Below are 27,840 nucleotides of genomic sequence, written 5' to 3' on the forward strand. Positions count from 1 at the left end.
GGGGGTCACCCTCATTTATGGAGATTTGACGACCTGAGTCCATCTGGGGGAAACGGTTATAAGGGGGCTCTCTGCTCCACCATCACGAATGACTGCTGCTGGTTATAACGTTGTGACTTATTAACATATTTCCATTTATTTACAGCAAATTACAGTTTGTCCAATGTCATGCCGTCAGCCCCCGACATGGCCAACTTCAAGCAAGGAGTGAAGTCTGTGGCCGGGAGACTCTCAGTGCTAGCCAATGGCGTCATGACCACTATTCAGGTAAGCGATATATGTGATTCCCAGCATGACTGCAAGACTACATCATGCATTATCCTCAAGAGCTGCATTCACTATTCTGCTGGTGCAATCACTGTGTACATACATTACATTACTGATCCTGAGTTACATCCTGTATTATACTCCAGAGCTGCACTCACTATTCTGCTGGTGCAGTCACTGTGTACATACATTACATTACTGATCCTGAGTTACATCCTGTATTATACCCCAGAGCTGCACTCACTATTCTGCTGGTGCAGTCACTGTGTACATACATTACATTACTGATCCTGAGTTACATCCTGTATTATACTCCAGAGCTGCACTCACTATTCTGCTGGTGCAGTCACTGTGTACATACATTACATTACTGATCCTGAGTTACATCCTGTATTATACTCCAGAGCTGCACTCACTATTCTGCTGGTGCAGTCACTGTGTACATACATTACATTACTGATCCTGAGTTACATCTTGTATTATACTCCAGAGCTGCACTCACTATTCTGCTGGTGCAGTCACTATGTACATACATTACATTACTGATCCTGAGTTACCTCCTGTATTATACTCCAGAACTGCACTCACTATTCTGCTGGTGCCGTCACTGTGTATATACATTACATTACTGATCCTGAGTTACATCCTCTATTATACTCCAGAGCTGCACTCACTATTCTGCTGGTGCAATCACTGTGTACATACATTACATTACTGATCCCGAGTTACATCCTGTATTATACTCCAGAGCTGCACTCACTATTCTGCTGGTGCAGTCACTGTGTACATACATTACATTACTGATCCTGAGTCACCTCCTGTATTGTACTCCAGAGCTGCACTCACTATTCTGCTGGTGCAGTCACTGTGTACATACATTACTGATCCTGAGTTACATCCTGTATTATACTCCAGAGCTGCACTCACTATTCTGCTGGTGCAGTCACTGTGTACATACATTACTGATCTTGAGTTACATCCTTAATTATCCTCCAGAGCTGCATTCACTATTCTGCTGGTGCAATCACTGTGTACATACATTACATTACTGATCCTGAGTTACCTCCTGTATTATACTCCAGAGCTGCACTCACTATTCTGCTGGTGCAGTAACTGAGTACATACATTACATTACTGATCCTGAGTTACATCCTGTATTATACCCCAGAGCTGCACTCACTATTCTGCTGGTGCAGTCACTGTGTACATACATTACATTACTGATCCTGAGTTACCTCCTGTATTATCCTCCAGAGCTGCACTCACTATTCTGCTGGTGCAGTAACTGAGTACATACATTACATTACTGATCCTGAGTTACATCCTGTATTATACCCCAGAGCTGCACTCACTATTCTGCTGGTGCAGTCACTGTGTACATACATTACATTACTGATCCTGAGTTACATCCTGTATTATACTCCAGAGCTGCACTCACTATTCTGCTGGTGCAGTCACTGTGTACATACATTACATTACTGATCCTGAGTTACATCCTGTATTATACCCCAGAGCTGCACTCACTATTCTGCTAGTGCAGTCACTGTGTACACACATTACATTACTGATCCTGAGTTACATCCTGTATTATACTCCAGAGCTGCACTCACTATTCTGCTGGTCTAGTCACTGTGTACATACATTACATTACTGATCCTGTGTTACATCCTGTATTATACTCCAGAGCTGCACTCACTATTCTGCTGGTGCAGTCACTGTGTACATACATTACATTACTGATCCTGAGTTACATTCTGTATTATACTCCAGAGCTGCACTCACTATTCTGCTGGTGCAGTCACTGTGTACACACATTACATTACTGATCCTGTGTTACATCCTGTATTATACCTCAGAGCTGTACTCACTATTCTGCTGGTGCAGTCACTGTGTACATACATTACATTACTGATCCTGAGTTACATCCTGTATTATACTCCAGAGCTGCACTCACTATTCTGCTGGTGCAGTCACTGTGTACATACATTACATTACTGATCCTGAGTTACATCCTGTATTATACCCCAGAGCTGCACTCACTATTCTGCTAGTGCAGTCACTGTGTACACACATTACATTACTGATCCTGTGTTACATCCTGTATTATACTCCAGAGCTGCACTCACTATTCTGCTGGTGCAGTCACTGTGTACATACATTACATTACTGATCCTGAGTTACATTCTGTATTATACTCCAGAGCTGCACTCACTATTCTGCTGGTGCAGTCACTGTGTACACACATTACATTACTGATCCTGTGTTACATCCTGTATTATACCTCAGAGCTGTACTCACTATTCTGCTGGTGCAGTCACTGTGTACACACATTACATTACTGATCCGGAGTTACATCCTGTATTATACTCCAGAGCTGCACTCACTATTCTGCTGGTGCAGTCACCGTGTACATAAATTACATTAATGATCCTGAGTTACATCCTGTATTATACTCCAGAGCTGCACTCACTATTCTGCTGGTGCAGTCACTGTGTACATACATTACATTACTGATCCTGAGTTACATCCTGTATTATACCCCAGAGCTGCACTCACTATTCTGCTAGTGCAGTCACTGTGTACACACATTACATTACTGATCCTGAGTTACATCCTGTATTATACTCCAGAGCTGCACTCACTATTCTGCTGGTGCAGTCACTGTGTACATACATTACATTACTGATCCTGAGTTACATCCTGTATTATACCCCAGAGCTGCACTCACTATTCTGCTAGTGCAGTCACTGTGTACACACATTACATTACTGATCCCGAGTTACATCCTGTATTATACTCCAGAGCTGCACTCACTATTCTGCTGGTGCAGTCACTGTGTACATACATTACATTACTGATCCTGTGTTACATCCTGTATTATACTCCAGAGCTGCACTCACTATTCTGCTGGTGCAGTCACTGTGTACATACATTACATTACTGATCCTGAGTTACATTCTGTATTATACTCCAGAGCTGCACTCACTATTCTGCTGGTGCAGTCACTGTGTACACACATTACATTACTGATCCTGTGTTACATCCTGTATTATACCTCAGAGCTGTACTCACTATTCTGCTGGTGCAGTCACTGTGTACACACATTACATTACTGATCCGGAGTTACATCCTGTATTATACTCCAGAGCTGCACTCACTATTCTGCTGGTGCAGTCACCGTGTACATACATTACATTACTGATCCTGAGTTACATCCTGTATTATACTCCAGAGCTGCACTCACTATTCTGCTGGTGCAGTCACTGAGTACATACATTACATTACTGATCCTGAGTTACATCCTGTATTATACCTCAGAGCTGCACTCACTATTCTGCTGGTGCAGTCACTGTGTACATACATTACATTACTGATCCTCAGTTATATCCTGTATTATACTCCAGAGCTGCACTCACTATTCTGCTGGTGCAATCACTGTGTACATACATTACATTACTGATCCTGAGTTACATCCTGTATTATACTCCAGAGCTGCACTCACTATTCTGCTGGTGCAGTCACTGTGTACATACATTACATTACTGATCCTGAGTTACATCCTGTATTATACCTCAGAGCTGCACTCACTATTCTGCTGGTGCAGTCACTGTGTACATACATTACATTACTGATCCTCAGTTATATCCTGTATTATACTCCAGAGCTGAACTCACTATTCTGCTGGTGCAATCACTGTGTACATACATTACATTACTGATCCTGAGTTACATCCTGTATTATACCTCAGAGCTGCACTCGCTATTCTGCTGGTGCAGTCACTGTGTACATACATTACATTACTGATCCTGAGTTACATCCTGTATTATACTCCAGAGCTGCACTCACTATTCTGCTGGTGTAGTCACTGTGTACATACATTACATTACTGATCCTGAGTTACATCCTGTATTATACTCCAGAGCTGCACTCACTATTCTGCTGGTGCAGTCACTGTGTACATACATTACATTACTGATCCTGAGTTACATCCTGTATTATACTCCAGAGCTGCACTCACTATTCTGCTGGTGCAGTCACTGTGTACATACATTACATTACTGATCCTGAGTTACATCCTGTATTATACTCCAGAGCTGCGCTCACTATTCTGCTGGTGTAGTCACTGTGTACATACATTACATTACTGATCCTGAGTTACATCCTGTATTATACCCCAGAGCAGCACTCACTATTCTGCTGGTGTAGTCACTGTGTACATACATTACATTACTGATCCTGAGTTGCATCCTGTATTATACCCCAGAGCAGCACTCACTATTCTGCTGGTGCAGTCACTGTGTACATACATTACATTACTGATCCTGAGTTACATCCTCTGTTATACTCCAGAGCTGCACTCACTATTCTGCTGGTGTAGTCACTGTGTACATACATTACATTAATGATCCTGAGTTACATCCTGTATTATACTCCAGAGCTGCACTCACTATTCTGCTGGTGTAGTCACTGTGTACATACATTACATTAATGATCCTGAGTTACATCCTGTATTATACTCCAGAGCTGCACTCACTATTCTGCTGGTGTAGTCACTGTGTACATACATTACATTACTGATCCTGAGTTACATCCTGTATTATACTCCAGAGCTGCGCTCACTATTCTGCTGGTGCAGTCACTGTGTACATACATTACATTACTGATCCTGAGTTACATCCTGTATTATACTCCAGAGCTGCACTCACTATTCTGCTGGTGCAGTCACTGTGTACATACATTACATTACTGATCCTGAGTTGCATCCTGTATTATACTCCAGAGCTGCACTCACTATTCTGCTGGTGCAGTCACTGTGTACATACATTACATTACTGATCCTGAGTTACATCCTGTGTTATACTCCAGAGCTGCACTCGCTATTCTGCTGGTGTAGTCACTGTGTACATACATTACATTACTGATCCTGAGTTGCATCCTGTATTATACTCCAGAGCTGCACTCACTATTCTGCTGGTGCAGTCACTGTGTACATACATTACATTACTGATCCTGAGTTACATCCTGTATTATACTCCAGAGCTGCACTCACTATTCTGCTGGTGCAGTCACTGTGTACATACATTACATTACTGATCCTGAGTTACATCCTGTGTTATACTCCAGAGCTGCACTCGCTATTCTGCTGGTGTAGTCACTGTGTACATACATTACATTACTGATCCTGAGTTGCATCCTGTATTATACTCCAGAGCTGCACTCACTATTCTGCTGGTGCAGTCACTGTGTACATACATTACATTACTGATCCTGAGTTACATCCTGTGTTATACTCCAGAGCTGCACTCGCTATTCTGCTGGTGCAGTCACTGTGTACATACATTACATTACTGATCCTGAGTTACATCCTGTGTTATACTCCAGAGCTGCACTCGCTATTCTGCTGGTGTAGTCACTGTGTACATACATTACATTACTGATCCTGAGTTGCATCCTGTATTATACTCCAGAGCTGCACTCACTATTCTGCTGGTGCAGTCACTGTGTACATACATTACATTACTGATCCTGAGTTACATCCTGTATTATACTCCAGAGCTGCACTCACTATTCTGCTGGTGCAGTCACTGTGTACATACATTACATTACTGATCCTGAGTTACATCCTGTGTTATACTCCAGAGCTGCACTCGCTATTCTGCTGGTGTAGTCACTGTGTACATACATTACATTACTGATCCTGAGTTGCATCCTGTATTATACTCCAGAGCTGCACTCACTATTCTGCTGGTGCAGTCACTGTGTACATACATTACATTACTGATCCTGAGTTACATCCTGTGTTATACTCCAGAGCTGCACTCGCTATTCTGCTGGTGCAGTCACTGTGTACATACATTACATTACTGATCCTGAGTTACATCCTGTGTTATACTCCAGAGCTGCACTCGCTATTCTGCTGGTGTAGTCACTGTGTACATACATTACATTGTGGGGGTCGTGATGACATTCCACTCGTCCTCCAGTCACTCCAAATTCAAACTATGAGCATGGGTCAACCATTCAAAGAATGAGTCAGACAACAAGCTGGTTCAAGCTCAGAGCATGCTCAGAAGACTACTACAGTCAACGTCCTCAGCAATGTTCTGCATTTATTTTTTTACATGCACAAATCTAAATACACTACATAATGGGAGGGGAAAGGGGTTGTCCGGGGCGGGGTAAGCCATGAAAGTCCAATGTCTGGCCACTCCTGATTGGTCCACATCTCCTTATCTCAGTCTCTGGGCAGATATTGCAGCCGTCAGCTTATAATCTTGTTTCGTTTCTCTGGAATAAGTCTTGGCAACGCTGGAAATGTCTTAGTTTAAGTTTCGATTTGAGTATTACGTAGCAAGGAAAGCTTATTGTTATATGACACAAAATGGTGGTTAGTACATTAGCAAAAAAGCGTATAAAAGTTACAAAAGTATAAAAGTTACAAATATATATATTCTCTTTTACCCCGACATTCCCCCCTAAACACTAAGCTTTCCCTTGCTTCGGGGCCTTTGAGACTGTCCATGTGTGGGGAGAGGGGAGGTGGATTTCTTCACCCAATCATCTTAGAAGCTGCCCCCTTATGGGACGCCCCCAGACAATCGAGCCCTATCCTGGGTGACACATGGAGTTCTCCCAACTGATCTAAACTGAATCTTTCAATTGGACTTTATCATGGGGGGGGGTCTGGTCAGGCTTGTTCAAAGGAGTATATTTCTCTATATAAGGGGACTGTGCAGCACAGGACCACCAGGCCCAATACTAGTAGGCCTCCCATTACTAGACAAACTTGTTGGAAGAATCCCTTGACCCCTCCCAACCATCCTGAGAAGAAGGAGGTATCTACCCCTGTGTGGTAGCTGTCCACCCTGGGACAGACAGTAAGCATATGGAAAGGATATAGAAGAAGGTAGTCATCTTTTATAGACTCGTTCTGTCTCTCTTGCAGTGGGAGGCGTGAATCCAGGTGCTCTTGCCCTCAAGCTTCAGAGCCGTCGGGGTGGTGAGAAGCACAGTGTACGGTCCCTCGAACCGCGGCTGGAGGCAGTCTTTCCGGACAAACTTCTTCACATACACTAGATCGCCTGGGATGAAATCATGTACTGCATCACCTGTAGATTCTGGGAGAGAAGCAGATACTGGAGAGCGGGTGTTAGTCAATTCTCTAGACAAAACAATCACAAATTTTACCACTCTATCATGTGTTTCAGACAACTCTTGGGGCCTAATCTCTTCTATCTTGGGTGGGGTCCCAAACAAAATTTTATAGGGAGTCAGCCCATGTTTGGCCTGAGGAGTGTGTGTGATATGATACAATACTATAGGGAGTAGGTCGGGCCAGGGGAGGGGATGATCTTAGGTCATTTTCAAGAGCTGGGTCTTGAGTGTGGAATTCATTCTCTCCACTTTGCCTGAACTGGCAGGATGGTATGGAGTGTGGAGGCCCAAATCTGTTCCCAACATGTTCCAGAGTTCTTCGTAGATATTTGCTGTGAAAGCTGGTCCTTGATCCGATTCTATGACTTGGGGAACTCCAAATCTGCAGGCAATTTCGGTGATCAGTTTCTTGGCTGTGACTTTAGCAGTCATGTTGACAACCGGGTAGGCCTCGGGCCAGGCTGAGAACATATCCACGGCTACCAAAACGTACTCCTATTTTCTTGCTTTAGACATTTGGATATGGTCGACTTGTATTCTCTGCCAAGGGTAGTCTGGTTTAGCCAGGTGTTGGAGAGGGACCCGTGCCGTACACGTTGGGTTGCAGGTAGCGCAGACAGAGCAGGATTTTGAGTACGCAGTCACAGTGGAAGAGATTCCGGGTGCAAAGTACAGTTTCTTGATACATGCCAAAGCTTGATTCTTTCCTCTGTGTGTAGGCCCGTGAGCCCATGCTGCCACAGCTGAGTACATGCGTCTAGGCAAGCAAGGCTTCCCATCCACTTGGTAAAGAGTCGAGTTGACCTTTGAATCTTTGCGACCTGCCAGCACGGCTCCCGCCGCTTTCCATTGCTTGACTTCTTCAGTGGGGGGTCTTCCTTTGTTCCTCACACAATTTTTCTTTAGGCATCCTGACCCCCCTGGATTCCACTCGTGTCTCCGCTGGACTTGTATGGTCTTCCGCCGGCTGTTCCTTGGCTCTTGCTCTAGTGAGCGCCACAGCTACGGTTTGCAGAGTCTCTCCCATCTCTTCTTCCTTTTCCTGCCACTTTGATGACACATTCTCCACTGCTGCAGTCTTGGCTGCTTGGTCAGCTAGGTGATTGCCCCTGGCTTCTCTGGATTCTAGTCTTCCATGAGCCTTGACCTTGATAACAGCAACCTGAATGGATAGTTCCAGGGCCTTCATTAGGGCCTTAATCCATGAGACATGTTTCACTGGTGTACCTGCAGCTGTGATGAATCCTCTAGACTTCCACAAGAGTCCAGAATCATTGCAAATTCCATGTCCATACCTGGAATCGGTATATACATATTCGCCTTTGTTCCTGCTGCCAGGTGGCAGGCCTCTGTGAGAGCCACAAGTTCAGCTTCTTGTGCAGACATGTATGGTGGTAGAGCTTCAGCCTTGAGGACTGTTAGGTCTGTTGTGACAGCATATCCCGTGTGGAACTTTCCTTGAGGGTCTGCGAAACGGGATCCATCAGTCCATAGGTGCAAGGCAGGGTCTGCGAGCGGATGTGCCACCATATTCTCTGGAGCAGAAGTCTCTTCCTGCAAAATTTTTATACAATCATGAGGTTCCACCAATGGATCTTCACCCTCTTCACCTTCCCCCCTAGAAGGTGGAAGCAAAGTGGCAGGATTGATAGTCAGACATCTGGTCAGCTGACTTGTCAAAGAGGATGTGAGCAGCGTGGACCGCCTTAAGGCACGTGGAGGCAGTTCGGGCGACAGGGTCCCGGCGGGCTGAGTAGTAGCCCAAAGGCCGATACTTATGATCATAGCGTTGTGCTAGAACTCCAGAGGCATGACCTTCCGATTTCGAGACAAAAAAGTGAAATGGCTGAGTATAGTCTGGTAAGCCCAAGGCCGGGGCAAAAACAACAGCCTGTTTAAGGCGGTCAAAACATAGTCTGTGTTGATGAGAAACACGTGGATTTTCAGCATGAAACCAAACTGAGCCTTCATCCCTGAGACAGTCGTACAGAGGTTGCATGAGCTTTGAGGCATCAGGGATCCATTGCCTGCAGTAAGTGATGAGGCCAAGGAAAGTCTGCATAGCGGAATAGGTGGTTGGGAAAGTGATATCCATGATGGCTTGTTTTCTTTCTTCAGTCAGATGTCTAGCACCTTGTGATATACAATGTCCGAGGAAAATGACCTTGGGCAGACACCATTGGATTTTGCCTTTCGAGACTTTACAGTTAGCTGAGTGAAGAAACCAGAGAAGGGATGCTGACATCTCTGGCAAATTTTCTTCAGTGCTACAGAGTAAAAGATCATCCACATACTGTAGAAGGGTGACCTGAGGGTTCTCTTGAACCCATAGCTCCAGAATAGACTTCATAGAATGAGTGAATTGGTTAGGAGAGTTCTGGGCTCTTTGCGGAGTCCTGGTCCATATAAGCTGTGCTCTTTGAAAGGTGAAGGCAGAAAGAAACCACGAATCTTCATGTAAGGGTATACTGAAGAAGGCGTTGGCCAGATCTAACACCGTAAACAAGGTGGCCGTTGGAGGCACCTGAGACAAAAGGGTGTTTGGGTTGGGTACCACTGGAGTTTCTAAAATGGTAGCTGCATTGACGGCTCTGAGATCCTGAACCAACCGGTATCTTGGAGGCTCTCCCGGAACGGTTTTCTTTTTTACAGGAAAGAGGGGTGTATTGCATGGAGATACACATCTGACAAGGACTCCTGATTCCAGGAGGGAAACGACTTGGGTACTCAAGCTTTGTTCTTGTGCAGCCTTGAGGGGGTATTGTGGCAACCGTGGGTACCTATGTCCAGGCTTGAGGTGTACTCGGACCGGGGGAACCTGCAGGAGGCCAACGTCCTCTGGCCCGCTGGACCACAGAGAGTGAGGGAACTGTGAGGTTGTATGGTCATCATCATGAGAGGGAAGGCTTTAAGAACACCGCGGTCTTCAGTCCCTTGTTTGGAATGAGGGTCCCGCAAAAGAAGCTCCATACCATGGTTTCCGAAAGTAATTGTTGCCTTCATCCGCTCTAAGAGATCGGCTCCCAACAGATTGACAGGGCAAGTTTCAGAGACCAAGAATCTTGTGAGTACTCCGGTGAACGGTCCTGCAGACACGGGGACTGTGAGTGGAGAGGAAATATGTTGGCCTTCCACCCCAACACAGGTGAGGGTATCCGGTGATAGGGATACAGAAGGAGGGAGCTGTGCAGAGGAAATGACAGATGTGGCCGCCCCAGTGTCCACCTGTAAAGTGACAGTCTCTGAGGATGTGGTCAAGGCTACCACACTCCCAACACAACATTCGTCCTTCAGAATCACGAGATTGTCTCCTGTTTCTAGATGATCCCTTGTCATCTCTTCTGTCTTGTTTTCTATATGTGGGAGGAGTATCATCACCTGTGCCTTTAACCATTACCCACTTGATTCCATGTTGGTTGCCAGGGGGTGGGTAGCTTTCTTGAGCTTGATATAGCATGGCAGGAGCGGTTTTCTTCTTTGGCTTAGTATCCTTTTCCATTTTTAGCATTGATTTTTGGAAAGCTTTAACGATATCCACCGCGTCGTTGAAAGAAGAAGAACGAATCTCGGGCCGTACTCTCAGGACTTCATCTCTGAGAGCGTCTTGTAGGCCATCTACTAGGGCCTGAACCAACAGGGCGGCCTGCATCTTGACGTGAGGACTGTATCCGAGATCCTTAAAATGCATGCTGAGTCTTGCAGCAGATCTTTCCACAGATTCATCAGGGTCTTGTTGAACATCTTGTACAGACCCAGCTTGATCTGACAAGCGATTCTGAGCCCAGGCTTTTAACTGTTTCATGTATTCTAGGCCGGATTCATACGTACTAAGGGGTCCTGCTTTTGTGGAAACCATGGCCTTTTGAAAGCTCTCCGTTTTCGGCTAAGTGAGCCTGGCATTCTGCAGCCAGAGTAGAACCAGCAGCAAGGGAAATTTTGCGAGCCAATCCTCCAACATGGCTCATACAGGTGTTTGCAGGGTTGACTTTGGCCCCCACCCGATGTGTAAGGATGTCACCATAGCCTATTGACAGAGTGACAGGGCGTCCTGATGGGTCTACTAGATTACGGGAGCGGCAGGGGTCCCAGACTCCTGAGGGGCTGAGGGGTGGTGCTCTTTCAGCAGTTGCTTGGAGCAAGGGCCGGAGTACGGGTAATGGATATGGGGTGGAGGATGCCATAGGAGACGTATGGGGTAAAGGAGGGGGGGGGCTGGAGTATCTTGAGCCCATCCCTCATCTGGCTCCGTATCGTCTTGAGTAACAGTATGTTGGCGGAAGGAGAGCAGTCTGGCCTGAAATTCTGGGGAGTTGAGGAGGATATCCCCAGGGTTGTGGGTGACTCCCATAGGAAACAGGGGAAGCGTCTCAGCATCGTGGACTGGAGCAGAGGGTGTCACATTAGTTTTAGATGGGTACTCTGGGACTACGGGCTTTTCCACCTGTGCTGGTGGCTGGTAATATGCACCGGACGGATCTAGTAGTGGATATAGACTAGATTGGGGCTTTCCGGGCCTCCCACAACAAGTAAGAGGTGTAGCAAGATGGCTGTGGGAGGGAGGAGTTGGAGTGGAAATGGGATAGTTCTTGGAGGCAGGAAAAGGTGTAGTAAGATGGCCGTTGGAGGGAGGAGGGGGGAGTGGGGGTGGGATTGTTCTTGGGGGCAGGCTGGGCATCGTGCCATGGGCGGCCCCCCCCCCACAGACACAGCAGAACTTCGGGTTCTGCTGTCAGCACATACGACACATCCATCCTTCCGATGATTTAGCGTCGGCGCCATTATAGGGTGGTGGCTGAGGGCTCGGTGTAGTGACAGGCATCAACGGGGTTACGGCCAATTTAGGGTCACATAACAAATCACATTCTGCAGCTTTCATGTATCCGAGCAAAGGCTCGGCATTCTCTGTTCCCCCCTGCACCATCTACTCTAAGATGTGCTTGCAGAAATCCTCACCCAACTTTCCCAACTTCTGTGTAACACATTCTTTCTAAACTGAAGACTAAAGCCTGCCTGTACTGGATAAGCTTATCATATTCTACAAATTCCTAACATTCTTCTTGCCTTCTTGCCTTCCCGTAACTCCACTAATTGGCTTAACTCCCACAGCAGCATTCCACAACTTACGAGATCTTTCAAATTTGAATATACTCAACATTTTCTTATAGAATGCAATGATCTGTCGCGACTCAGATCACTGGTGCAGTCCACAGGTCGCCATTCCTCAGTGTAGAGACACCTCAATACACTGATGAGATAGAGAGACACCTCAATCTAACTCCTTTCCTAGCCTTGAATGGCGACTTTACAGTGCGACTCACCACGGCACCCTGACTACAGGTCACCACCCGTCAGTGTAGAGACACCTCGATACACTGATGAGATAGAGAGACACCTCAATCTATCTCCTTTCCTACCACGGTACCACCCGACAGTGTAGAGACACCTCGATACACTGTTTAGATAGAGAGACACCTCAATCTATCTGCTTTCCTACCACGGTACCACCCGACAGTGTAGAGACACCTCAATACACTGTTTCCTAACCTTGACTTTACAGCAGTCTCTGTGTTAGACGAAGAGCACACCTCAATTCGTCACAGATTCTTTCTCCCTTACACTACAATTCAGGAATGCTTTGTAACCTTGACTATCAGTTACGGGAGGCAGCTATCTAAGAAAAGTACAGTGACCGGGGGAGGAGGAGGTGGTGTGCACACGAGCACGCGCAGGCATGCGACGTCACTCGTTTTAACACTTGCTGGTTCAGGACGTGGTGTGGGACGCCCAAGGTCTCACCACTCGACCGGTCACCCACCCAGATCCAACCTGACAACCCCAACAGGAACTGCTGCGGCTGACACACAGGCAAGTGAGACATATAAAATACATCTCAACTTACCGTGTTCGATGGAGGTTGATCAGGCCTCAAATTCAGCCACCGCGGTCACCACCAGGGAAATCAGCAATATGGGTCCGGGAGGGCGGCGTACCGCTAGCCACGCCCCACGTTGGGCGCCATTTGTGGGGGTCGTGATGACATTCCACTCGTCCTCCAGTCACTCCAAATTCAAACTATGAGCATGGGTCAACCATTCAAAGAATGAGTCAGACAACAAGCTGGTTCAAGCTCAGAGCATGCTCAGAAGACTACTACAGTCAACGTCCTCAGCATTGTTCTGCATTTATTTTTTTACATGCACAAATCTAAATACACTACATAATGGGAGGGGAAAGGGGTTGTCCGGGGCGGGGTAAGCCATGAAAGTCCAATGTCTGGCCACTCCTGATTGGTCCACATCTCCTTATCTCAGTCTCTGGGCAGATATTGCAGCCGTCAGCTTATAATCTTGTTTCGTTTCTCTGGAATAAGTCTTGGCAACGCTGGAAATGTCTTAGTTTAAGTTTCGATTTGAGTATTACGTAGCAAGGAAAGCTTATTGTTATATGACACAAAATGGTGGTTAGTACATTAGCAAAAAAGCGTATAAAAGTTACAAAAGTATAAAAGTTACAAATATATATATTCTCTTTTACCCCGACAACATTACTGATCCTGAGTTACATCCTGTATTATACTCCAGAGCTGCACTCACTATTCTGCTGGTGCAGTCACTGTGTACATACATTACATTACTGATCCTGAGTTACATCCTGTATTATACCCCAGAGCTGCACTCACTATTCTGCTGGTGCAGACACTGTGTACATACATTACATTACTGATCCTGAGTTACATCCTGTATTATCCTCCAGAGCTGCACTCACTATTCTGCTGGTGCAGTCACTGTGTACATACATTACATTACTGATCCTGAGTTACATCCTCTATTATACTCCAGAGCTGCACTCACTATTCTGCTGGTGCAGTCACTGTGTACATACATTACATTACTGATCCTGAGTACTCCAGAGCTGCACTCACTATTCTGCTGGTGCAGTCACTGTGTACATATATTACTGATCCTGAGTTACATCCTGTATTGTACTCCAGAGCTGCACTCACTATTCTGCTGGTGCAGTCACTGTGTACATACATTACATTACTGATCCTGAGTTACATCCTGTATTATACTCCAGAGCTGCACTCACTATTCTGCTGGAGCAGTCACTGTGTACATACATTACATTACTGATCCTGAGTTACCTCCTGTATTATCCTCCAGAGCTGCACTCACTATTCTGCTGGTGCAGTAACTGAGTACATACATTACATTACTGATCCTGAGTTACATCCTGTATTATACCCCAGAGCTGCACTCACTATTCTGCTGGTGCAGTCACTGTGTACATACATTACATTACTGATCTTGAGTTACATCCTGTATTATCCTCCAGAGCTGCACTCACTATTCTGCTGGTGCAGTCACTGTGTACATACATTACATTACTGATCCTGAGTTACATCCTGTATTATACTCCAGAGCTGCACTCACTATTCTGCTGGTGCAGTCACTGTGTACATACATTACATTACTGATCCTGTGTTACATCCTGTATTATACCCCAGAGCTGCACTCACTATTCTGCTGGTGCAGTCACTGTGTACACACATTACATTACTGATCCTGAGTTACATCCTGTATTATACTCCAGAGCTGCACTCACTATTCTGCTGGTCCAGTCACTGTGTACATACATTACATTACTGATCCTGAGTTACATCCTGTATTATACTCCAGAGCTGCACTCACTATTCTGCTGGTGCAGTCACTGTGTACATACATTACATTACTGATCCTGAGTTACATCCTGTATTATACTCCAGAGCTGCACTCACTATTCTGCTGGTGCAGTCACTGTGTACACACATTACATTACTGATCCTGTGTTACATCCTGTATTATACCCCAGAGCTGCACTCACTATTCTGCTGGTGCAGTCACTGTGTACACACATTACATTACTGATCCGGAGTTACATCCTGTATTATACTCCAGAGCTGCACTCACTATTCTGCTGGTGCAGTCACCGTGTACATACATTACTGATCATGAGTTACCTCCTGTATTATACTCCAGAGCTGCACTCACTATTCTGCTGGTGCAGTCACTGTGTACATATATTACTGATCCTGAGTTACATCCTGTATTATACCCCAGAGCTGCACTCACTATTCTGCTGGTGCAATCACTGTGTACATACATTACATTACTGATCCTGAGTTACATCCTGTATTATCCTCCAGAGCTGCACTCACTATTCTGCTGGTGCAGTCACTGTGTACATACATTACATTACTGATCCTGTGTTACATCCTGTATTATACCCCAGAGCTGCACTCACTATTCTGCTGGTGCAGTCACTGTGTACATACATTACATTACTGATCCTGAGTTACATCCTGTATTATACCCCAGAGCTGCACTCACTATTCTGCTGGTGCAGTCACTGTGTACATACATTACATTACTGATCCTGAGTTACCTCCTGTATTATCCTCCAGAGCTGCACTCACTATTCTGCTGGTGCAGTAACTGAGTACATACATTACATTACTGATCCTGAGTTACATCCTGTATTATACTCCAGAGCTGCACTCACTATTCTGCTGGTGCAGTCACTGTGTACATACATTACATTACTGATCCTGAGTTACATCCTGTATTATACTCCAGAGCTGCACTCACTATTCTGCTGGTGCAGTCACTGTGTACACACATTACATTACTGATCCTGTGTTACATCCTGTATTATACCCCAGAGCTGCACTCACTATTCTGCTGGTGCAGTCACTGTGTACACACATTACATTACTGATCCGGAGTTACATCCTGTATTATACTCCAGAGCTGCACTCACTATTCTGCTGGTGCAGTCACCGTGTACATACATTACTGATCATGAGTTACCTCCTGTATTATACTCCAGAGCTGCACTCACTATTCTGCTGGTGCAGTCACTGTGTACATACATTACATTACTGATCCTGAGTTACATCCTGTATTATACTCCGAGCTGCACTCACTATTCTGCTGGTGCAGTCACTGTGTACATACATTACATTACTGATCATGAGTTACATCCTGTATTATACTCCAGAGCTGCACTCACTATTCTGCTGGAGCAGTCACTGTGTACATACATTACATTACTGATCATGAGTTACCTCCTGTATTATCCTCCAGAGCTGCACTCACTATTCTGCTGGTGCAGTCACTGTGTACATACATTACATTACTGATCCTGAGTTACCTCCTGTATTATACTCCAGAGCTGCACTCACTATTCTGCTGGTGCAGTCACCGTGTACATACATTACTGATCATGAGTTACCTCCTGTATTATACTCCAGAGCTGCACTCACTATTCTGCTGGTGCAGTCCCTGTGTACATACATTACATCACTGATCCTGAGTTACTTCCTGTATTATCCTCCAGAGCTGCACTCACTATTCTGCTGGTGCAGTCACTGTGTACATACATTACATTACTGATCCTGTGTTACATCCTGTATTATACTCCAGAGCTGCACTCACTATTCTGCTGGTGCAGTCACTGTGTACATACATTACATTACTGATCCTGAGTTACATCCTGTATTATACTCCAGAGCTGCACTCACTATTCTGCTGGTGCAGTCACTGTGTACATACATTACATTACATTACTGATCCTGAGTTACATCCTCTATTATACTCCAGAGCTGCACTCACTATTCTGCTGGTGCAATCACTGTGTACATACATTACATTACTGATCCTGAGTTACATCCTGTAATATACTCCAGAGCTGCACTCACTATTCTGCTGGTGCAGTCACTGTGTACATATATTACTGATCCTGAGTTACATCCTGTATTATACTCCAGAGCTGCACTCACTATTCTGCTGGTGTAGTCACTGTGTACATACATTACATTACTGATCCTGAGTTACATCCTGTATTATCCTCCAGAGCTGCACTCACTATTCTGCTGGTGCAGTCACTGTGTACATACATTACATTACTGATCCTGTGTTACATCCTGTATTATACCCCAGAGCTGAACTCACTATTCTGCTGGTGCAGTCACTGTGTACATAAATTACATTACTGATCCTGAGTTACATCCTGTATTATACCCCAGAGCTGCACTCACTATTCTGCTGGTGCAGTCACTGTGTACATACATTACATTACTGATCCTGAGTTACCTCCTGTATTATCCTCCAGAGCTGCACTCACTATTCTGCTGGTGCAGTAACTGAGTACATACATTACATTACTGATCCGTAGTTACATCCTGTATTATATCCCAGAGCTGCACTCACTATTCTGCTGGTGCAGTCACTGTGTACATGCATTACATAACTGATCTTGAGTTACATCCTGTATTATCCTCCAGAGCTGCACTCACTATTCTGCTGGTGCAGTCACTGTGTACATACATTACATTACTGATCCTGAGTTACATCCTGTATTATACTCCAGAGCTGCACTCACTATTCTGCTGGTGCAGTCACTGTGTACATACATTACATTACTGATCCTGAGTTACATCCTGTATTATACTCCAGAGCTGCACTCACTATTCTGCTGGTGCAGTCACTGTGTACATACATTACATTACTGATCCTGTGTTACATCCTGTATTATACCCCAGAGCTGCACTCACTATTCTGCTGGTGCAGTCACTGTGTACACACATTACATTACTGATCCTGAGTTACATCCTGTATTATACTCCAGAGCTGCACTCACTATTCTGCCGCTGCAGTCACTGTGTACATACATTACATTACTGATCCTGAGTTACATCCTGTATTATACTCCAGAGCTGCACTCACTATTCTGCTGGTGCAGTCACTGTGTACATACATTACATTACTGATCCTGAGTTACTTCCTGTATTATCCTCCAGAGCTGCACTCACTATTCTGCTGGTGCAGTCACTGTGTACATACATTACATTACTGATCCTGTGTTACATCCTGTATTATACTCCAGAGCTGCACTCACTATTCTGCTGGTGCAATCACTGTGTACATACATTACATTACTGATCCTGAGTTACCTCCTGTATTATACTCCAGAGCTGCACTCACTATTCTGCTGGTGCAGTCACTGTGTACATACATTACATTACTGATCCTGAGTTACATCCTCTATTATACTCCAGAGCTGCACTCACTATTCTGCTGGTGCAGTCACTGTGTACATACATTACATTACTGATCCTGAGTTACCTCCTGTATTATACTCCAGAGCTGCACTCACTATTCTGCTAGTGCAGTCACTGTGTACATACATTACATTACTGATCCTGAGTTACCTCCTGTATTATACTCCAGAGCTGCACTCACTATTCTGCTGGTGCAGTCACCGTGTACATACATTACTGATCCTGAGTTACCTCCTGTATTATCCTCCAGAGCTGCACTCACTATTCTGCTGGTGCAGTAACTGAGTACATACATTACATTACTGATCCTGAGTTACATCCTGTATTATACCCCAGAGCTGCACTCACTATTCTGCTGGTGCAGTCACTGTGTACATACATTACATTACTGATCTTGAGTTACATCCTGTATTATCCTCCAGAGCTGCACTCACTATTCTGCTGGTGCAGTCACTGTGTACATACATTACATTACTGATCCTGAGTTACATCCTGTATTATACTCCAGAGCTGCACTCACTATTCTGCTGGTGCAGTCACTGTGTACATACATTACATTACTGATCCTGAGTTACATCCTCTATTATACTCCAGAGCTGCACTCACTATTCTGCTGGTGCAGTCACTGTGTACATACATTACATTACTGATCCTGTGTTACATCCTGTATTATACCCCAGAGCTGCACTCCGTATTCTGCTGGTGCAGTCACTGTGTACACACATTGCATTACTGATCCGGAGTTACATCCTGTATTATACTCCAGAGCTGCACTCACTATTCTGCTGGTGCAGTCACCGTGTACATACATTACTGATCATGAGTTACCTCCTGTATTATACTCCAGAGCTGCACTCACTATTCTGCTGGTGCAGTCACTGTGTACATACATTACATTACTGATCCTGAGTTACCTCCTGTATTATACTCCAGAGCTGCACTCACTATTCTGCTGGTGCAGTCACCGTGTACATACATTACTGATCCTGAGTTACATCCTCTATTATACTCCAGAGCTGCACTCACTATTCTGCTGGTGCAGTCACTGTGTACATACATTACATTACTGATCCTGAGTTACCTCCTGTATTATACCCCAGAGCTGCACTCACTATTCTGCTGGTGCAGTCACTGTGTACATACATTACATTACTGATCCTGTGTTACATCCTGTATTATACCCCAGAGCTGCACTCACTATTCTGCTGGTGCAGTCACTGTGTACACACATTACATTACTGATCTGGAGTTACATCCTGTATTATACTCCAGAGCTGCACTCGCTATTCTGCTGGTGCAGTCACCGTGTACATACATTACTGATCCTGAGTTACATCCTCTATTATACTCCAGAGCTGCACTCACTATTCTGCTGGTGCAGTCACTGTGTACATACATTACATTACTGATCCTGAGTTACCTCCTGTATTATACTCCAGAGCTGCACTCACTATTCTGCTGGTGCAGTCACCGTGTACATACATTACTGATCATGAGTTACCTCCTGTATTATACTCCAGAGCTGCACTCACTATTCTGCTGGTGCAGTCACTGTGTACATACATTACATTACTCATCCTGAGTTACATCCTGTATTATACTCCAGAGCTGCACTCACTATTCTGCTGGTGCAGTCACTGTGTACATACATTACATTACTGATCCTGAGTTACCTCCTGTATTATACTCCAGAGCTGCACTCACTATTCTGCTGGTGCCGTCACTGTGTATATACTTTACATTACTGATCCTGAGTTATATCCTGTATTATACTCCAGAGCTGCACTCACTATTCTGCTGGTGCAATCACTGTGTACATACATTACATTACTGATCCTGAGTTACATCCTGTATTATACTCCAGAGCTGCACTCACTATTCTGCTGGTGCAGTTACTGTGTACATACATTACATTACTGATCCTGAGTTACATCCTCTATTCTACTCCAGAGCTGCACTCACTATTCTGCTGGTGCAATCACTGTGTACATACATTACATTACTGATCCTGAGTTACATCCTCTATTCTACTCCAGAGCTGCACTCACTATTCTGCTGGTGCAGTCACTGTGTACATACATTACATTACTGATCCTGTGTTACATCCTGTATTATCCTCCAGAGCTGCACTCACTATTCTGCTGGTGCAGTCACTGTATACACATATTACATTACTGATCATGAGTTACCTCCTGTATTATCCTCCAGAGCTGCACTCACTATTCTGCTGGTGCAGTAACTGAGTACATACATTACATTACTGATCCTGAGTTACCTCCTGTATTATACTCCAGAGCTGCACTCACTATTCTGCTGGTGCAGTCACCGTGTACATACATTACTGATCCTGAGTTACCTCCTGTATTATACTCCAGAGCTGCACTCACTATTCTGCTGGTGCAGTCACTGTGTACATACATTACATTACTGATCCTGAGTTACCTCCTGTATTATACTCCAGAGCTGCACTCACTATTCTGCTGGTGCAGTCACCGTGTACATACATTACTGATCATGAGTTACCTCCTGTATTATACTCCAGAGCTGCACTCACTATTCTGCTGGTGCAGTCACTGTGTACATACATTACATTACTGATCCTGAGTTACATCCTCTATTATACTCCAGAGCTGCACTCACTATTCTGCTGGTGCAGTCACTGTGTACATACATTACATTACTGATCCTGAGTTACCTCCTGTATTATACTCCAGAGCTGCACTCACTATTCTGCTAGTGCAGTCACTGTGTACATACATTACATTACTGATCCTGAGTTACCTCCTGTATTATACTCCAGAGCTGCACTCACTATTCTGCTGGTGCAGTCACCGTGTACATACATTACTGATCCTGAGTTACCTCCTGTATTATCCTCCAGAGCTGCACTCACTATTCTGCTGGTGCAGTAACTGAGTACATACATTACATTACTGATCCTGAGTTACATCCTGTATTATACCCCAGAGCTGCACTCACTATTCTGCTGGTGCAGTCACTGTGTACATACATTACATTACTGATCTTGAGTTACATCCTGTATTATCCTCCAGAGCTGCACTCACTATTCTGCTGGTGCAGTCACTGTGTACATACATTACATTACTGATCCTGAGTTACATCCTGTATTATACTCCAGAGCTGCACTCACTATTCTGCTGGTGCAGTCACTGTGTACATACATTACATTACTGATCCTGTGTTACATCCTGTATTATACCCCAGAGCTGCACTCCGTATTCTGCTGGTGCAGTCACTGTGTACACACATTGCATTACTGATCCGGAGTTACATCCTGTATTATACTCCAGAGCTGCACTCACTATTCTGCTGGTGCAGTCACCGTGTACATACATTACTGATCATGAGTTACCTCCTGTATTATACTCCAGAGCTGCACTCACTATTCTGCTGGTGCAGTCACTGTGTACATACATTACTGATCCTGAGTTACCTCCTGTATTATACTCCAGAGCTGCACTCACTATTCTGCTGGTGCAGTCACCGTGTACATACATTACTGATCATGAGTTACCTCCTGTATTATACTCCAGAGCTGCACTCACTATTCTGCTGGTGCAGTCACTGTGTACATACATTACATTACTGATCCTGAGTTACCTCCTGTATTATACTCCAGAGCTGCACTCACTATTCTGCTGGTGCAGTCACTGTGTACATACATTACTGATCCTGAGTTACATCCTGTATTATACTCCAGAGCTGCACTCACTATTCTGCTGGTGCAGTCACTGTGTACATACATTACATTACTGATCCTGAGTTACATCCTCTATTATACTCCAGAGCTGCACTCACTATTCTGCTGGTGCAGTCACTGTGTACATACATTACATTACTGATCCTGTGTTACATCCTGTATTATACCCCAGAGCTGCACTCACTATTCTGCTGGTGCAGTCACTGTGTACATACATTACATTACTGATCCTGTGTTACATCCTGTATTATACCCCAGAGCTGCACTCAGTATTCTGCTGGTGCAGTCACTGTGTACACACATTACATTACTGATCTGGAGTTACATCCTGTATTATACTCCAGAGCTGCACTCACTATTCTGCTGGTGCAGTCACCGTGTACATACATTACTGAAAATGAGTTACCTCCTGTATTATACTCCAGAGCTGCACTCACTATTCTGCTGGTGCAGTCACTGTGTACATACATTACATTACTGATCCTGAGTTACCTCCTGTATTATACTCCAGAGCTGCACTCACTATTCTGCTGGTGCAGTCACCGTGTACATACATTACTGATCATGAGTTACCTCCTGTATTATACTCCAGAGCTGCACTCACTATTCTGCTGGTGCAGTCACTGTGTACATACATTACATTACTGATCCTGAGTTACATCCTCTATTATACTCCAGAGCTGCACTCACTATTCTGCTGGTGCAGTCACTGTGTACATACATTACATTACTGATCCTGTGTTACATCCTGTATTATACCCCAGAGCTGGACTCAGTATTCTGCTGGTGCAGTCACTGTGTACACACATTACATTACTGATCCGGAGTTACATCCTGTATTATACTCCAGAGCTGCACTCACTATTCTGCTGGTGCAGTCACCGTGTACATACATTACTGATCATGAGTTACCTCCTGTATTATACTCCAGAGCTGCACTCACTATTCTGCTAGTGCAGTCACTGTGTACATACATTACATTACTGATCCTGAGTTACCTCCTGTATTATACTCCAGAGCTGCACTCACTATTCTGCTGGTGCAGTCACCGTGTACATACATTACTGATCATGAGTTGCCTCCTGTATTATACTCCAGAGCTGCACTCACTATTCTGCTGGTGCAGTCACTGTGTACATACATTACATTACTGATCCTGAGTTACATCCTCTATTATACTCCAGAGCTGCACTCACTATTCTGCTGGTGCAATCACTGTGTACATACATTACATTACTGATCCTGAGTTACATCCTGTATTATACTCCAGAGCTGCACTCACTATTCTGCTGGTGTAGTCACTGTGTACATACATTACATTACTGATCCTGAGTTACATCCTGTATTATACCCCAGAGCTGCACTCACTATTCTGCTGGTGCAATCACTGTGTACATACATTACATTACTGATCCTGAGTTACATCCTGTATTATCCTCCAGAGCTGCACTCACTATTCTGCTGGTGCAGTCACTGTGTACACACATTACATTACTCATCCTGTGTTACATCCTGTATTATACCCCAGAGCTGCACTCAGTATTCTGCTGGTGCAGTCACTGTTTACATACATTACATTACTGATCCTGAGTTACATCCTGTATTATACCCCAGAGCTGCACTCACTATTCTGCTGGTGCAGTCACTGTGTACATACAGGAGGTAACTCAGGATCAGTAATGTAATGTATGTACACAGTGACTGCACCAGCAGAATAGTGAGTGCAGCTCTGGAGTATAATACAGGAGGTAACTCAGGATCAGTAATGTAATGTATTATACCCCAGAGCTGCACTCACTATTCTGCTGGTGCAGTCACTGTGTACATACATTACATTACTGATCCTGTGTTACATCCTGTATTATACTCCAGAGCTGCACTCACTATTCTGCTGGTGCAGTCACTGTGTACATACATTACATTACTGATCCTGTGTTACATCCTGTATTATACTCCAGAGCTGCACTCACTATTCTGCTGGTGCAGTCACTGTGTACATACATTACATTACTGATCCTGAGTTACCTCCTGTATTATACTCCAGAGCTGCACTCACTATTCTGCTGGTGCAGTCACTGTGTACATACATTACATTACTGATCCTGTGTTACATCCTGTATTATACCCCAGAGCTGCACTCAGTATTCTGCTGGTGCAGTCACTGTGTACACACATTACATTACTGATCTGGAGTTACATCCTGTATTATACTCCAGAGCTGCACTCACTATTCTGCTGGTGCAGTCACCGTGTACATACATTACTGAAAATGAGTTACCTCCTGTATTATACTCCAGAGCTGCACTCACTATTCTGCTGGTGCAGTCACTGTGTACATACATTACATTACTGATCCTGAGTTACATCCTGTATTATACTCCAGAGCTGCACTCACTATTCTGCTGGTGCAGTCACTGTGTACATACATTACATTACTGATCCTGAGTTACATCCTGTATTATACTCCAGAGCTGCACTCACTATGCTGCTGGTGCAATCACTGTGTACATACATTACATTACTGATCCTGAGTTACCACCTGTATTATACTCCAGAGCTGCACTCACTATTCTGCTGGTGCAGTCACTGTGTACATACATTACATTACTGATCCTGAGTTACATCCTCTATTATACTCCAGAGCTGCACTCACTATTCTGCTGGTGCAGTCACTGTGTACATACATTACATTACTGATCCTGAGTTACATCCTGTATTATACTCCAGAGCTGCACTCACTATTCTGCTGGTGCAGTCACTGTGTACATACATTACATTACTGATCCTGAGTTACATCCTCTATTATACTCCAGAGCTGCACTCACTATTCTGCTGGTGCAGTCACTGTGTACATACATTACATTACTGATCCTGAGTTACATCCTGTATTATACCCCAGAGCTGCACTCACTATTCTGCTGCTGCAGTCACTGTGTACATACATTACATTACTGATCCTGTGTTACATCCTGTATTATACCCCAGAGCTGGACTCAGTATTCTGCTGCTGCAGTCACTGTGTACATACATTACATTACTGATCCGGAGTTACATCCTGTATTATACTCCAGAGCTGCACTCACTATTCTGCTGGTGTAGTCACCGTGTACATACATTACTGATCATGAGTTACCTCCTGTATTATACTCCAGAGCTGCACTCACTATTCTGCTAGTGCAGTCACTGTGTACATACATTACATTACTGATCCTGAGTTACCTCCTGTATTATACTCCAGAGCTGCACTCACTATTCTGCTGGTGCAGTCACTGTGTACATACATTACATTACTGATCATGAGTTACCTCCTGTATTATACTCCAGAGCTGCACTCACTATTCTGCTGGTGCAGTCACTGTGTACATACATTACATTACTCATCCTGAGTTACATCCTGTATTATACCCCAGAGCTGCACTCACTATTCTGCCTGTGCCGTCACTGTGTACATACATTACATTACTGATCCTGAGTTATATCCTGTATTATACTCCAGAGCTGCACTCACTATTCTGCTGGTGCAGTCACTGTGTACATACATTACATTACTGATCCTGAGTTACATCCTGTATTATACTCCAGAGCTGCACTCACTATTCTGCTGGTGCAGTCACTGTGTACATACATTACATTACTGATCCTGAGTTACATCCTGTATTATACTCCAGAGCTGCACTCACTATTCTGCTGGTGCAGTCACTGTGTACATACATTACATTACTCATCCTGAGTTACATCCTGTATTATACTCCAGAGCTGCACTCACTATTCTGCTGGTGCAGTCACTGTGTACATACATTACATTACTGATCCTGAGTTACATCCTGTATTATACTCTAGAGCTGCACTCACTATTCTGCTGGTGCAGTCACTGTGTACATACATTACATTACTGATCCTAAGTTACATCCTGTATTATACCCCAGAGCTGCACTCACTATTCTGCTGGTGCAGTCACTGTGTACATACATTACATTACTGATCCTGAGTTGCATCCTGTATTATACTCCAGAGCTGCACTCACTATTCTGCTGGTGCAGTCACTGTGTACATACATTACATTACTGATCCTGAGTTACATCCTGTATTATCCTCCAGAGCTGCACTCACTATTCTGCTGTGTACATAGATATTTTCTTCTTTGCAGGATCGGTATGGATCATAACCCCCTCCCTCCTCACATAGAGGTGTCTTTGCTGCGTTGCCCGGACCCCTGTGTCGTGCCCCCTCCTCGGAGGCGGTGAAGGATATGGACGGTACCTCGGTGTCCCTGATTGGCAGGAAGGGAAACCCTTACACATTCATTGTGCCTTTAATAATTAGCTGCAGTGCATTGTGGGAATGTCTGCGCTCCTTTTTACTTTTAGCTTCTCTTATAATTTGGCTGATGTCTTGGAATGTGCGGCCGTCGCCCCCCGCAGACCTGTATCTCTTCGGGGTCTCGAGGCTGCTTCCTCTTTAAGATGTATCTGAAGAGGGCGTTCTGGGCTCAGAAGCCGATCTGTGTAATTGTAATTGAAAGTTTGTTAAATTTCTTTAATCCGGCAGCGTTAAAGATTCTGGATTATCAGACGTTTGCACGGGATTAGAGTGAAAGCCTCCAGGAGGTGACGATAAAACACTAAGGTAATATTTATCTCGGCCCTAACAGGTTGTCAGACTGTCTGGATTATCAGATGCCGGATTAAGGGAATTGTGCTGTATATAATTTATGTAATGTGCACACACAGGAAATGCCGGATTAGCAGATTGCTATATGTTAAACCGGGCAGAGATATGGATCCTAAATGCTGTAGTCGGTGATTAAGGATCCGGATTATAGGACGCCGGATTACCGGATCTGTGTGCGTACATGTGGGTGAGATTTGCGCTAGATTAGGGGATTATTATGCGGTGTTGTGGGACTGCACGGACCCAGGCTGATGGCTCCTCAGGTATACGGCAAGATCCGCCCTGTGTGTATACACAGTATACGCTGTACACCCCCTGTGTGCGTCAGTCGTGGCCGCGGTATATATATACTTATTGCTCAATCCTAGGGGGGGGGATTTACTAGATCAATATTGGATCAGGGCGTCAAAATCACACAAACATTCCACTCAGGGGTCACAGTTTAAGGTGGGAGATGAAGGGTTAAAATAAAATATTTATTTCTTCATTTGTCCGGCCCCCCACGCTTACCCCCTTTACGCTTTTACAGTAGACGCCAATTATCTTGCTTTCCGCTAGGTTTTAAGTGTAATGAATGTAGAAAACTTTACTAATCTTGGACTGAATTGCTGCATTTTTTTTTATACTCCAGTCACCTCCAAAGCTGCACGGAGAATTGCTCCAAACTGATAATGCTCTGCACTGTTTGAATTGAGGGAGGTGTAATTTTGGGGGTTTGGGAAGGACTTACCCTCTCTCAACGTGACCAGAGCATAGGTCGGATTCCCAGCAGCTGTCGACACCAAAGCAAATGCAGCTTTGGATGTGACTGGAGTATAGATCACGGCGTACCTCGGTATGAGCGAAGTTTTGTACCTTTTATGCACAATGACAATCAGAGGTGGAGCTGAACTTTCCACTTTCACTTTAAAGGTTATTTTTTTTG

General features: G+C 44.6%; 1 protein-coding gene across 4 annotated transcripts in view; it reads left to right on the plus strand.

Annotated features, from left to right (window-relative positions):
* ARFGAP3 (ARF GTPase activating protein 3) overlaps positions 1–26,995 on the plus strand; it is a 49,834-nt gene extending 22,839 nt beyond the window's left edge. For all 4 annotated transcript variants that reach the window (XM_073650361.1, XM_073650363.1, XM_073650359.1 and 1 more), the window contains 2 exons: positions 146–267; positions 26,392–26,995. In XM_073650361.1, coding sequence (XP_073506462.1) covers positions 146–267; positions 26,392–26,409 — 140 coding nt within the window. In that variant the 3' untranslated portion in view covers positions 26,410–26,995. The remainder of the gene's footprint in view (positions 1–145; positions 268–26,391) is intronic.
* Positions 26,996–27,840: the final 845 nt, after the last annotated feature.

The sequence above is a fragment of the Phyllobates terribilis genome, unplaced genomic scaffold (genome assembly GCF_046119375.1).
Source record: "Phyllobates terribilis strain yellow unplaced genomic scaffold, ASM4611937v1 Scaffold_10__3_contigs__length_209671492, whole genome shotgun sequence".
Classification (NCBI taxonomy): Eukaryota; Metazoa; Chordata; class Amphibia; order Anura; family Dendrobatidae; genus Phyllobates; species Phyllobates terribilis.